The sequence below is a fragment of the Rhinolophus sinicus genome, linkage group LG04 (assembly GCF_036562045.2).
Source record: "Rhinolophus sinicus isolate RSC01 linkage group LG04, ASM3656204v1, whole genome shotgun sequence".
Lineage (NCBI taxonomy): Eukaryota > Metazoa > Chordata > Mammalia > Chiroptera > Rhinolophidae > Rhinolophus > Rhinolophus sinicus.
The window spans coordinates 186,698,705-186,711,200 of NC_133754.1; the positions used below are offsets into that span (position 1 = coordinate 186,698,705).

General features: G+C 52.5%; 2 protein-coding genes across 2 annotated transcripts in view; one reads left to right on the forward strand and one right to left on the reverse strand.

Moving 5' to 3' along the window:
- The first annotated feature begins 596 nt into the window (after positions 1 to 596).
- Positions 597 to 1,133, forward strand: BRD3OS (BRD3 opposite strand). Its single transcript, XM_074331326.1, has one exon. The coding sequence runs from the start codon at positions 732 to 734 to the stop codon at positions 984 to 986; it is 255 nt and encodes an 84-aa protein (XP_074187427.1). The 5' UTR covers positions 597 to 731; the 3' UTR covers positions 987 to 1,133.
- A 5,531-nt stretch (positions 1,134 to 6,664) lies between these two features.
- The window catches only part of BRD3 (bromodomain containing 3), a 31,262-nt gene continuing 25,430 nt past the window's right edge, over positions 6,665 to 12,496 (reverse strand). Inside the window, exons 10-12 of the mRNA XM_074331325.1 lie at positions 9,734 to 10,026; positions 8,627 to 8,752; positions 6,665 to 6,878 (exon numbers count right to left, since the gene is read on the reverse strand). Coding sequence (XP_074187426.1) covers positions 6,763 to 6,878; positions 8,627 to 8,752; positions 9,734 to 10,026 — 535 coding nt within the window. The 3' untranslated portion in view covers positions 6,665 to 6,762. The remainder of the gene's footprint in view (positions 6,879 to 8,626; positions 8,753 to 9,733; positions 10,027 to 12,496) is intronic.

The following is a 12,496-nucleotide window of genomic DNA, read 5'->3' on the forward strand; positions in this document are numbered from 1 at the left end:
CGTCGGCAGCTTGGTGTAAGTAACACTTGGATCCAGAGTTAAGAATGAGTCTAGGCCATAAAACCTGCCGTTCCCACTGGAGTCCTTTGCACCCCCACACCTGACCGTGCTCATTTCTTTGTAGCCTCACCTTGGAGAAGAGCTGCAGACTAGCCAGACAGACAGAAAGCACGGAGCAAACCCCCGAAAGCCTCTGGCCACCCTGCTGCGCTGCGAGCCCCCCCAAGGCCCCCAGGGGCGGATGGTCATGGAGGTGCCATCAACTTCTGTCTAGTTGTACAACATCCTTTCAGTGAGGAGGCTGGGTTTGTCTTTTCAAGTTAAGCAGTCCAGGCCATGGTGTCAGAATCGCAGGAGACACCTGACAAGTCCCCCCTGAGGTGGGTGCCGCGTCTGTCAACTCCACACCTAGTAAAGTGCACACAACTGTCACCAGTGAAGGCCATGGCCAGGGTGCCACACTCACCTGCGTGCTGTCCCACGTGAGGTTCTTAGGTGTCTGCAGAATGCTGAGACTCTTTTCCTTCCAACACCACCCTCCACAGGGTGCGCCTGTAAATGGCCTGCATCCTCGTCTGTACCATTAAGAACCCTCAGACCCACCAGCTGAAAAGTGTGTTCATCAGAGCCTTTGGTGCAAAGCAGCTGGCAGCTGTCGTTGCGGGAGGGTCAGCTCAGAGAGGCCTCAGGTGCGGAGCCCGGGGGTGGGGGTGGAGGAGTTCCAGCCAGTGATGAGTGGCCGCGTGCCACTGGCAGAGAAAGCCCTGTCTGAAGGCCATGCCCGGCTGCGGTACAGGGACACCTCCCTGCTCATCTGGCAACAGCAGCAGCGAAAATTAGAATCTGTGCCACCCGGGACATACCTGAGCAGGAGCCGAAGCATGTGGTACACACAGTACGGGAACGAGGCCATCTTGGTCCGCGACAGAAACAAGCTGGAGGTCTCCCGGGACACGGGCCAGTCCAAGTTTTGCACAATTATGTGATTCCAGTGTGAAAACCGGGGCCAGGCGCCAAGCTGTGAGAACAGGCCCCGTTTCCTTCAGTGGGTTTGCCTTGTGGATTCCTAGGCCTTCCCAGGACACTGACTAGTGATTGTGAAGACCCAGCTGTGGGGGAAGAACACACGAATGGCAGAAATGCCTCTGTCACTGTCGGTGCGACCTGTAGGCCCAGAGTCTGGCCTCCGTTCTAACTGTCCAGGCCAGGGCACCACTCGATCTGCTTGGCACACTTCCAATACAGCAGCCAAGAGGGGTACTCTGGTTACAACCTTTTCGAGTGTTGTGGGTTGTTCTCACTATTCACTACTGCCTGGTGGAGAATAAGTCAGACCTAGAAAAAGGGGAAGAAACAGGCGTGTATGGTGGTAAATCCATTTGTAGGAGCAGGATGGATGTAACTTAAATGGTCATCAATGGCATGTCCACGGGAATTTTGAGGCACCTACACGTTGAGTCCAGTTACCAAAATGACCACCATGTGTGTACACTGTGGTGGCGTCCACACTAACTTCCAAATAGTGGAGGACTGCGGGCAAGTGCATCCAAAAAACATGAAGGAAAACAAAATTACTTTCAAGTTCCACATCAGTTGCTTACAGGGGTTTCAAATTCAATCACGGGGTTGGAAAATGCAGGTTCTGGACTGACAGAGCCTTTCAGCCCGACTGCTCCACACCCTTTGCAGCTGTCGGATGCTGGTCAGTCATTATGATAGCCCAGGCCAGGGGCCCAACGTGTGGGCGGTTCTGAGGAGTCTTTCACAGGATTTGCCGTGGGCCGTAATTAGTCTGTGTGGCTATGCAAATGTGGGAGTATCTTTGTCACAGCTGATTGTGCTTCTCTAAAATAATAAATATCCTTTAGGATTCTCCTTCCTTCCTCTTACTATGTCTGTTCATAATATCTTAACACGTTGCGTACGGATCACGAGAATCTTCACGAGGGATTTAAACTCCGCTGGACGCAACGTATTAACTCGGCTTTCAGTTTTTGCTAAAAAAAAACCCAACCCAGAAATGCAGAAAGCAAATCAAGGTGCCCTCCCGAGGGCAGCACCACGCACCTTGTTCCGAATGTTTTTCTGGCTCAGCTGTCAATCAAGACTGGGCTTTTCCATCGTGCTCCGATTGACTAGCAGTCCTGGGTGCCCACAGGCGGGCAGAGGAGCCCTCGCTGTCACCAGGTACATGGCACGTCCTGTGCCTTTGTGCAGCTGTGCGAGCCAGCCCACGGCATCCTCGAAGTGGCACTGTGGGGTCAGACTGCATCCCCCACACGTTCACGGCTTGCCAGAGGCATGGTCCTTGCTGAGGTGGCCCCAGAGTTGAGCACAGAAGCCCGTCCCATTGGCAGGGTGAGGTCTCTGGAGTAAGGGCTTGCCTGCCCGGGGGCCCTGACACTGCAGTTACCTGGCAGGTAGGCTTGTCAGCATCTTGGCAGTGCTTCCTGCTTGGGAAGCAAGCTTCAGAGGCATCTGGAATGCCTGTGCCGCACACTCACCGCACCTGACTAATGTGAGAACGGTGGTCGGGTCAGGCCTGGAAGCAGCACGTGGGAGGCTGAGCCCTGGGTCACTTGGAGGACAGCTGGCACTAGGCTACGCTGAGTTCAGGGAGACACCATGGGCCTGAGGGAAGCCTGCGACACAGCCCAGTCCCCGTCCTCGGGGAGGTAGGTCCGGATGAGAGGGGGGCTAAGTCTGGACAAAGGTGACATACGGCGAGCGAACATAGGGAGGGTGCCCAGTGGCAGCTGTGTGTGTGGGGGGGATGTCGTCAGGCCAGGACGTGGGCCAACGAGAACCTTTTCCCGGGATGTCAAGGCCTGGCTCCAACAGCCGTGACTGTTTTAGTGTCAGAACCTTCGGTTTTTGTGACGCCTCATTCAGTCACTGAAGCCTCTCAGTGCCGGATTCTGCTCTGAGCAGCGGAAACGTCAAAAGCATAAGCCCGTTTGACGTGCTTTCAGGGAAATGTCCGTTGGGCCAGCTGGCCAAGTGTGTGACGCCTGAAGTCTCAGAAAGCCCCGGAGTGCAGCCTGGGGCACAGGAGGGTTTGCCTGGACAGGAGGACAGTGGGGACTGGCAGCTGGGAGTACCTGCACTTGTATGGAGGGCAGGTGTTCTGGAGAACCGATAAAATGGGAAGGGGGATTTTAACTCTTAGGCAAAAATGGATGCTCCCTAAATCCCGGTGTCTCCCTGCCCAGGCTGAGGACTGGAGCTACTTAGGCAGCTTTTTAAATCTTCTTTCGGATGATTTGGGTTTTCCGTCCAAGAGCTACAGAACGTGAAGAGTGAGGAACTCCTCAGCTCGTCTGCACCAGCGAGGGAAGAGCGGGAACCCGAAGGGGCCCAGCGGCTCCCCAGCATCTCCACGCATGAGATGAGGTGGGACGCACCCCGAAAGCACAGGAAAAGGCACACACAGGCACCTCTTGTTTTTTGTTTGTTTGGTTTTTTTTTTGCTTTTATTATGAAAACAAAATAAATGCCCCAGGAGAAGGGTCCATGATTACCAGAAACATCAAAGAGTACTTTCTACCATTTTTATTCTGTTGTGTTGAGGCCAGCATTGCAATAAACAAGCTAAAACTACTTACATTGGACTCATTTTCAGTAACTGACATTTACAGGAATATACTAGAAACGGCACTAAAAAGTTTAAGAAAAGTTACGGTAAACTTGCATGCACATCATACAGAAAAGTAACACTTTAAATATAAAAAAGAAAAACTTCCTGGAAGTGTTAGGCCAGTATCAAGGAGCAGCACTACACTGACGTAACAAATCCTTTCCCGTGGGTGCTGTTTTCCCCAAACGACTATAAAAGATGTGAATGTTGCAAAAGAACAAAAACAAAAAGAAAACGTATCTTACAGTTTGTAAGCAAGGTGACACTGCCCAGCATGAGCACGGCTCTCTGGAATCGGTCCACTCCCCAAGCCTGCCCCCTCGGCCTGCACGGCCACGGTCACGGAGAGGGTTTCCAAAGCCATTTCCTATGCATGGCCAACCTATTAACACGCCGCTCTTTTCCTCTTGAAAAAAGCATGTGAAAAGCTACACTACAGCTCCTGGCGCTGGAGCCCCTCTGCTTGTTCGACTGCAGTCTTCCCAGTACAGAGAAATGGGAATAACAGACACCCACAGGTGAGCTGAGAGGTGGAGGAGGTGTCCCCCAAACTGCAGAGAAACCAATGTGGAAGTGTGGACAGAAAGCCTCAGAAGCTGCAGCACCAATGAACCGCACTGCTCGGAATGACGACAGCCCTGTGAGCGCCCGAAGCCGGTGGCTCTGGAGAAAGAGGCATACGTGGTTCGAGAAGCCACGTCCCGCACAGAACCAGTGGGCCACTAAACGCTAGGGCCAGATGTCAGCCTCGCTGATCAGCTCACAGGTGACGCTTTGCTCTCTCCACAGTTGGAGGCACTTCGCGGGAGCCCCACGCACCTGCAGACACCCCCTACCAGGTCTGCCCATTACCCAGTGTGCACTTGGTTGCGTCTCGCCAACGAGCTTTGCTTTAAGACCTGTTGACATGTCGTGTACTGATTCCTTAAAGTCATCATTTAAATATTCCACTAAAGACTTAGTTAAAAAACACCTTTGAAAAACAAGGGTAACTTTAAAAAATGGCAAGTTTAAAATCCATTTATATTTTTATTATAAACAAAACTTAATTAAAAGTTTAACAAACTGGCTCAAAACTCAGCAAGTGTCAGCATCACCGGAAGTAAGAAAAATGGTACTCCACTTCCCCTCCCTCCTCAGAGTTCTCGATCCATCTCTGGCATCATCCACAGCCATAAGGGTTGGTGGAATCTGAATTGACTTTCCGATTTCTAAAACTCGCCACCTGTGAGGGTCCTGCCTTCTAGCCCCTGTATCCATCCAGGAGTGTGGCAGAGAGAACTCCCCATCAGACAGAGGCCGGTCACTCACGCTCCGCCTCCAGCACCCAGTTCCATCAAGTCGTCACACGGATGTCTGGGACAATGCATCAGTCACTTCTGCTAAATGGAAAATGCTCGAGCAGGGGTCCCTGGGGAGTCCTCAGGGAGGGAACCCTCCTGAGGCCAGAGGCGCCTCCACCCCCGGAGAGAGGAGACAGGCCGGGAAGAGCCCTGTCAGGCCACTGCTGCCAGCGGGAAGACTGCAAAGGGCAGCAAGCCTGCAGCCCGTCCCCTGGGGGCCGGGAGGTGAGGGGGCGCCCCATCTGGGGACTGGGGGGACCGACCCTAGCATTCTGGGCCGAGGCCACAATGCTCAGAACCTAGGCAGGCAGTGTGGGGACATCCCTGCACTCAAAGGCCATATGGGGGCCTTTGGAAAAAACAAAACCAAAACATAACTTTCTGTTAAATTCTGTATATTATTTTTTTTTTTTTTACAATAGAAAGTTAAAAATCAAGACTTAGATTTACTATACATTTTTTCCTCTCAGATTACAAAGCTTGTATTATATAACTGGGGTTCCCTAAATTGATTTCTTTTAAAACAGTCCTAAAGAGACCAGAAGAGAATACAAAAGAACTAAACAACCAAAATAAAAAATTAGGATGTGCTGCAGCTGGAAGTTGTCTATACCTGTAAGTCTCCAAACTTCATACACACACACAAAAGAACAAAAACAAAAACCCCAAGAAACCCAGGAGAAGGGCAGGCGCACACAGACATGACCGAGCGCCGGTGACGGTGACGGGAGCTAGCACCTGGAGGGGCAGGTCCACCGTCCCCGCAGGACCTGGGCTCTCCTCCAAACCATTTAAAAGGCCTGCATCTCTATTTGTTTTTAATGCATGTCTTTTGCAGTTTTGTTTTTCTTTTCCTTTTTTTTTTTTTTAAAAAATGACCAATGATGTTAATAAATAAAGTATTCATATATACATGAACTTGGGAAAATGATTCCGGAGTGTGTGGCAGCGCTAACGAGTTGGGGACACACATGGGGCTGGATTTCGTAGAAAATTGCTGAACCTTACAAAAAAAGTCTCCTTTTGATTTTTTTGATTTTTTTTTTTTTTTTTAACTTGAGGTAAAAGTTTCAGTGTGTGGAAACCTGCACGCGGCACACGCAGCCACTGCGTTCCCTCCCAGGGCTCCTGACGTCACAAAGACCAGAAAAACTCAACATCCCCTTCCACGCACGCCCACCCTCGCCTGCCCCCAACCCGCAAAAGCTCTTCCTGGAGCTCCAATGACCGCGCTCGCTTAGCCCAGCGCCGGTTCTCACAGCAAGCGCGTCAACGTCCGTCCTCAGTCCCTGCTGAAACAGGCTGGCCCTCGGACACGAGGGTAAGAACTCAGGGCCCAAGTGACAAAGACGACACCCGTTTGCAAAGCCAACAGCTTCCAAATACAGTACCATCTGAGAGACATTTCCTTTGAAAACATTCCTTCTGGAGCTACAGACCAGGTCGGGCACACGCAAGGGGTTTTGCAGGAACCTTCGGAGCACGTCTTACGTGTTTTTCTACGGTTACCAGGTTAGCATCTGAAGTTGTCATCTCCAAGCGACTGAATTCGATTATGAAGAAAAGACTTTATGCGGACTCACACCTCCTCATAAAGTCTAGTGTACACACAAAAAAGGCCTGTGACCTAGTAAAGCAAAAATGGGAAGACACCGTAACACTGGATGAAAGAGAAGTCTGCACAGAGTGGAACAGAAGTAGTATATTAACCATGGGAGGGGCCACTGCAGAGGTCGGCGTGTGCGACGGCACCGGAGGGCTTCTGTCCCGGCGAGTGCGAGGCTATTCCGAGTCGCTGCTATCGGAGCTGGATCCGCTGGAGCTGGTGCTCCCGGACTCGGACGAGCTGCTGCTGCTGAGTCGGGAAGGCCCTCCAGAGGGCGCCGAGCCTGCTTTGTCTGAGGGAGACGGGCAGGTGAGAGGCGCTCAGCCCCACGCACCCCGACGCCTGCATCCGCTCAGCTTTTCCAGAACACACACTGGCTTCACACCACTTCACTACATGCCATGACCCACCACTTCCTGACCCGGTCACGTAATAAGTACTGAAATAAGTGAACACGCTCGTGAGGCTTTGGTATTAGATTAACTGGTCTGTCCTGGTTCTCTGCCAGCACAGAGTTCCTAAAACCCTTGGAATTTCCTGAGTGGTAAGAATGTCGTTTGTGATTTCTAAGGAGACCCTTTGGCTCACACCTGGGTGAGTTTATGCTGACGAGCGACTTGTGCTGGGGCCCCCGAGAGCCACACGATGGGGCTGGTCACCAGGAAGACAGAGCAATTAGGAGGTGAGAACTCTCAGCCCCCACGCATGTCCGAGGCGGGGGGGCACTGGACATGCCCTCTCTAGAAAACTCTCGGTTCGCAGGACTTCTGGGCCGGGAACACATGGAGATGCGGGAGGGTGGCCGCCGGAGAGGGAGCGGAAGCTCCACACCCCACACCTGGCCCGTGCGCCTCTTCCTTCGAGGCTGTTCCTAAGTTGTATCCTTTATAAATCAGCCTTAAAGGTAATACCACGCTTTCCTGAGTTCTGTGTGGCGTTGTAGCAGACTACTGAGCCTGGGGAGGGGGTCACGGGGACCCCTGATGTGTAGCCGGTCAGTCAGAGGTGCAGGAGCCCAGGAATTGCACCTGGAGTCAGGTGGGGACAGTCTGTGGGACCGAGCCCTTAGCCTATGGGGCCAGCAATGAACGGAACTGCCGAACACCCAGCTGGGGTCAGAGATGGAGAACTGGCGGGAGAACCCACACACTTGGTGTCAGAAGTGTTGGGAGCACAAACCGCTCAAGGTCAACAAAGCCCTCTAAATATGCTAGAGATGGGGTGAAAATGAAGGCAATCTGCTAAGAGGAACGGGCGGGAAGTGAGTGGGGGCTGACTGCATGAAGGTACCCATCAGTCACGTGGCATCAGGTAGGAATGAACCACCTACTCTGCCCTTCCAAGGGCACCCTCCCAGCCTTCGGTGGGCATGGGCAGGGCTCCAAGCGCCGTCTCAGCACTGGGCAAGAAGGCAGGACCTGGCAAGGCTATAGCATCGGCTGCTACAGGGTCATCCAGATGGGACCCCAACTCTGGCTGCCATCACCTGGGCCCCACTGTCCCTGGGCTTGGAAAAAAGTATTTGCCCTTTCGTGCAGGCTCCAGAGAAAGGAGGCGAGGAATCAAACACTTGCTCACCTAAAACAAGACCGTGGCGTCCACAGAGCACAGAGCCTGGGGGCTGGGAGCCAGAGCCTCCGCCCTGTGATATCGTTAACATGCTGGGAACTGCTGTCACTACCTGGGGACAGCCAAAGAGCTGGCTACTAGGCTCGAGGTCAGACTGCCATCCTCCAAGCTATGGGGTCCAGCCCCCGAACACCACAGCTGCGCCCTTCCAAAGGCAAGTGGACAGTGGCACCTTTCACACACCTCCCGTAGGGCCGGGTCTGCGTCCCCAGTTTACAGATAAGCAAATCGGGGTCTCAGGACTTCAGAAGCCCCATCTAAGGAAACGCGGCTCATGAAGTGGTAGAGTCACAAACTCAAGCCTGGGTCTGCCACCCACTGCCCACCGCGACCCTCCCCACTCTGGACAGAGCTGCAGTGGGGGCAGCCAGGGAGCCCACGCCCTGGGGGCAGCCCGGCCCCGGCAGGTACCTTTCTTGGCAGGCTTCTTGTTGCTCAGCTGCCCGCTGACGTCCTGCAGCCGCTTCTCCAACTCCTTCTTCTTCTCCTGAGCTAACTCCTCCTTCGACTTGGCCGCCTGCTTCTTCCCGCTCGTCGCTGTGAAGGAACCGGGAGCTGAGACCGAGAGCAGCAGGTGGGCAGCACAGGAGGGGCAGGTGGGCAGCGCAGGAGGGACACGTGGGCAGCGCAGGAGAGACAGGTGGGCAGCGCAGGAGGGGCAGGTGGGCAGCGCAGGAGGGACAGGTGGGCAGCGCAGGAGGGACAGGTGGGCAGCGCAGGAGGGGCAGGTGGGCAGCACAGGAGGGGCAGGTGGGCAGCGCAGGAGGGGCAGGTGGGCAGCACAGGAGGGGCAGGTGGGCAGCGCAGGAGGGGCAGGTGGGCAGCGCAGGAGGGGCAGGTGGCCGGCCCCCGCTTCCTGAGCCCCTCAGCCACCTGGCCTCCTGGGTATTCATAACCCCCACCTGGCCCTCCAGGGCTGACACCAAGCTCCCCGAGGGGAAAAGTGCCCGGACATTACGGAATCCCCACCTGCATGGCCTAAGCCCTCATCTTATGCAGCCTTTTCTTTAACTCACAAAACCCGAGGTGGGGCAGACCATCCCACTCCAGGTAGGACATGTGTGGCTTGGTGACACCCCTTGTGAAGGGCAGAGCCGCGACTTCACAGCCTGACCCTCTTATCCACGCGGTTCTCCTTCGCTGTGGACTGGCAATGCCTTGGCCAGCAGCAGAGCTGGTCTACCACCTGGCAATGCCTGTGCCACCACCTGAGGCCACGGGGACGTTACTGAGGATCAAACGTACCACGACTGCACGGGGTCACAAGACACTCCATCCAGGAGACGGTGGCTGCCCCCTCAGAGCGAGTGAGGACCAAGGCCCCCAAGGGGCCACACAGGCTCAGGCGCCCTGGGTGGTCCTTGGCCGCGGGCCTCTTCTGCCACCCAGAAGTGTCTCGGACCTGCCCTTCCTCACTTCCCAGGACCCTGGTTCCCCTGTGCCCTGGGACTGAAGGAGGAGGAGGAGGGAGGCAGAGAGCAGGGGGGCTGCGAGGGCTGCACTCCAGCCCCAACTTACACAGCGGCTTCCTCTGCTTTTTCTGTAAACAAGACTTGACGTATCTCTCCAGTTCCCGCAACGTGGTGGGTTTCAGAGTCTCAAAGTCAATCTCTATCTCGTCGGGGTTGGAGTCCCTGAGCGAGGGCTCGCGGGACTGGATGATGTGCACCACGCGGCCCAGCTTCTCCCCCGGCAGCCGGTTGATGTCCAGGCTCAGCTGACGCTTCTCGTCGTAGCTCATGGGCAGCCCCTCCTCCTCTTCCTCCGAGTCGTAGGAGGCCGACGCCTGCTTGCCACCCTTCTTCGGCTGTCTGCGGCACAAGGCAAGGAGCGTTGCAGTGACTGACGTCGACCTATGGCGTCCCTGTCCCTTCACGCCACCCCCCACCGTGGAGCCCGTCCCCTGGTACCCCCGGCCCTGAGGAGCCCCGTCCCCTGCACGTCCCCGTGCTGTCAGGCCCCCTTCCGCTCCAGGACCAGGCTCTCCTACCAAAGGGCATGCCCAAAGGGGTGCCCCAGGCAGAGGAGCCAGGCCGCCTGCCTGTATGTCCACAGGGACGTGGAAGCCCTAGTCCAGAGGTCAGAGCAGAGGCTGCTCCCAGCTGGGGGGTTTGTGGCCCAGTCAGGAAACAGCTGTAGTGCTTGGCTCCCCTCAGTGCCCACAGGCACCTCCAAGTCAACAGGTCAAAAACTGATTCCGTTTCAAATCATCCAAAAGAAGGCAGGCAAGGGGACAAAGGGATAAAAACGGGTCAGACAAAACAGAATGAATTGGTAAACCAAAACCCAACTGTATCAATAATTACATGAAATAAAAAGTGGCCTACACACACCAATGAAAAGAAAGAGATGATTAGGTTGAATAAGAAACAAGAAACAACTTATAGGCTGTCTACACAAATCCCACTTTAAATACAATGAAAAGTAGGTTAAAGGTAAAAAGATGGAGGAAAACAATCTACTGTGCCAACTCTAATCAAAAGAAAGTTGCAGTAGCTATATTAATTTAGACAAAGTAGACTTCAGAAAAAGTAACGTTATCAGGAAAAAGAGGGACACTGCATAATAATAATAGAGTCAACTGACCAAAACATCACAGTCTTAAATGTATGTGCATCTAAAAACCAAGCTTCACACTATAGGAAGCAAAAACCAATAGAACTAAAGGGAAAATAGAAAAATCCACACTTAATAGTTAGAGAATTCAATAATTTCCTCTTGGTAATTAAAAAAACAAATCAGCAAGAATAGAGAAGACTCCAACATTATCAACTAAATCAACCTAACTGACATGTTTTTATCTGTCTGGGGTTTTAATTTTTTTTTCCAAACTGACATTTACACAACGCACCACCCAACAGCAGGAGAATATACTTTCTTTCCAAGTACAATGGAACATTCACCAAGACAGACCATATTCTGGGCCATAAAACAAACCTTAAATTTAAAAGTGGTGATCTCTGACCCTAATAGAATTAAAGTAGAAATCAATAACTGAAAATATCTAGAAAAATCCCCAAATATTTGGAAATTAGACAACACCCTTCTAAAGAACCCATGGTCAAAGAGAAAGTCCGAAAGGAAATTAAAAGATATATTTTGAACTAAATGAAATCATAACATATCAAATTTGTGGGGTATTGTTAAGGCACCGTTTATTTAGATGGAAACGTAGAGCATTAAACACTTGTATTAGAAAAGGTCTCAAATCAACCCTCTAAGCTTCTACTTTAAGCAGCTAGTAAAAGGAGAGCAAATTTAATCCAAAGCAAGCCAAAGGCAATAGTGAAAATAAGATCAAAAAGGAAAAAAAACTGAAAACAGAGGAAAACCAATGAAATCAAATGCTGGTTTTTGGAATGACCAATAAAACGGATCAATCTCTCTCCAGATTCACCAAGAAAAAGACACTAGTATTAGGAATGAAATAAAGGACACATCACTACAGGCCCTACAAACGTTAAGAGAATAAGGGAACACTGCAAACACACACTCTGCCTGTCAGTTCCACAATTGAGGAGCAACGTCTTGAGAGGCACAAACCCCCAAACTTCACTCAAGAAGAAACTGATAACCTGCCTAGTCCTATAGCTACTAAAAGAATTGAATGCATTCTTCCAACAATGCATTAACAACGGTTAAAAATCTTCCAACAATGAAAACTCTAGGCCCAGATCGTTTCAGTGGTGAAGTCTACCAAACATTTAAGAATTAATACCAATTGTACAAATCTACCCAGAAAATGGAACAGGAGGAACACTTCCCAATTCATTTTTTGAGTCCAGCCTTATAACGATACCGGAAGCAGACAGAGACAGTACAAGAAAACCTGACTCTGCCCGCCCCCCCCCCCAAAAGGAAGAGCCGGAGGGAGGAGAAAACCCCTTTCCTACCGCCCTACTTCAGGGCACCACTGCCCACCCAGCCGCCAAAGCCCCAGCCCTTGGTTCCGCACGTCCCTCTCCTCCCACTTCCAGGCACCAAGGCCTGTCCCTTCTGCCTCCCAAACAGATCTCACAGCATCCGGCTGCCCCTCCACGGCCACACCAACCTTGCTGGCCTATGGAACCATAGTAACCTCCAAAAGGACAGCCTCTCTCCATCCTTGCTCCCACTAAGGGGCTGGAACCTGACCCCTTTGAATCGTTTCATGACTCCCTTTCATTTGCTCAGAGAATAAATGCAAACACCCCCACAAAGCCAGCCAACCTCAGCTGCCTCAACCCACCTTCTATCAACCTGGCTTCTGTTCCTCAGTGGTGCCAACTTGTCCTGATTGTC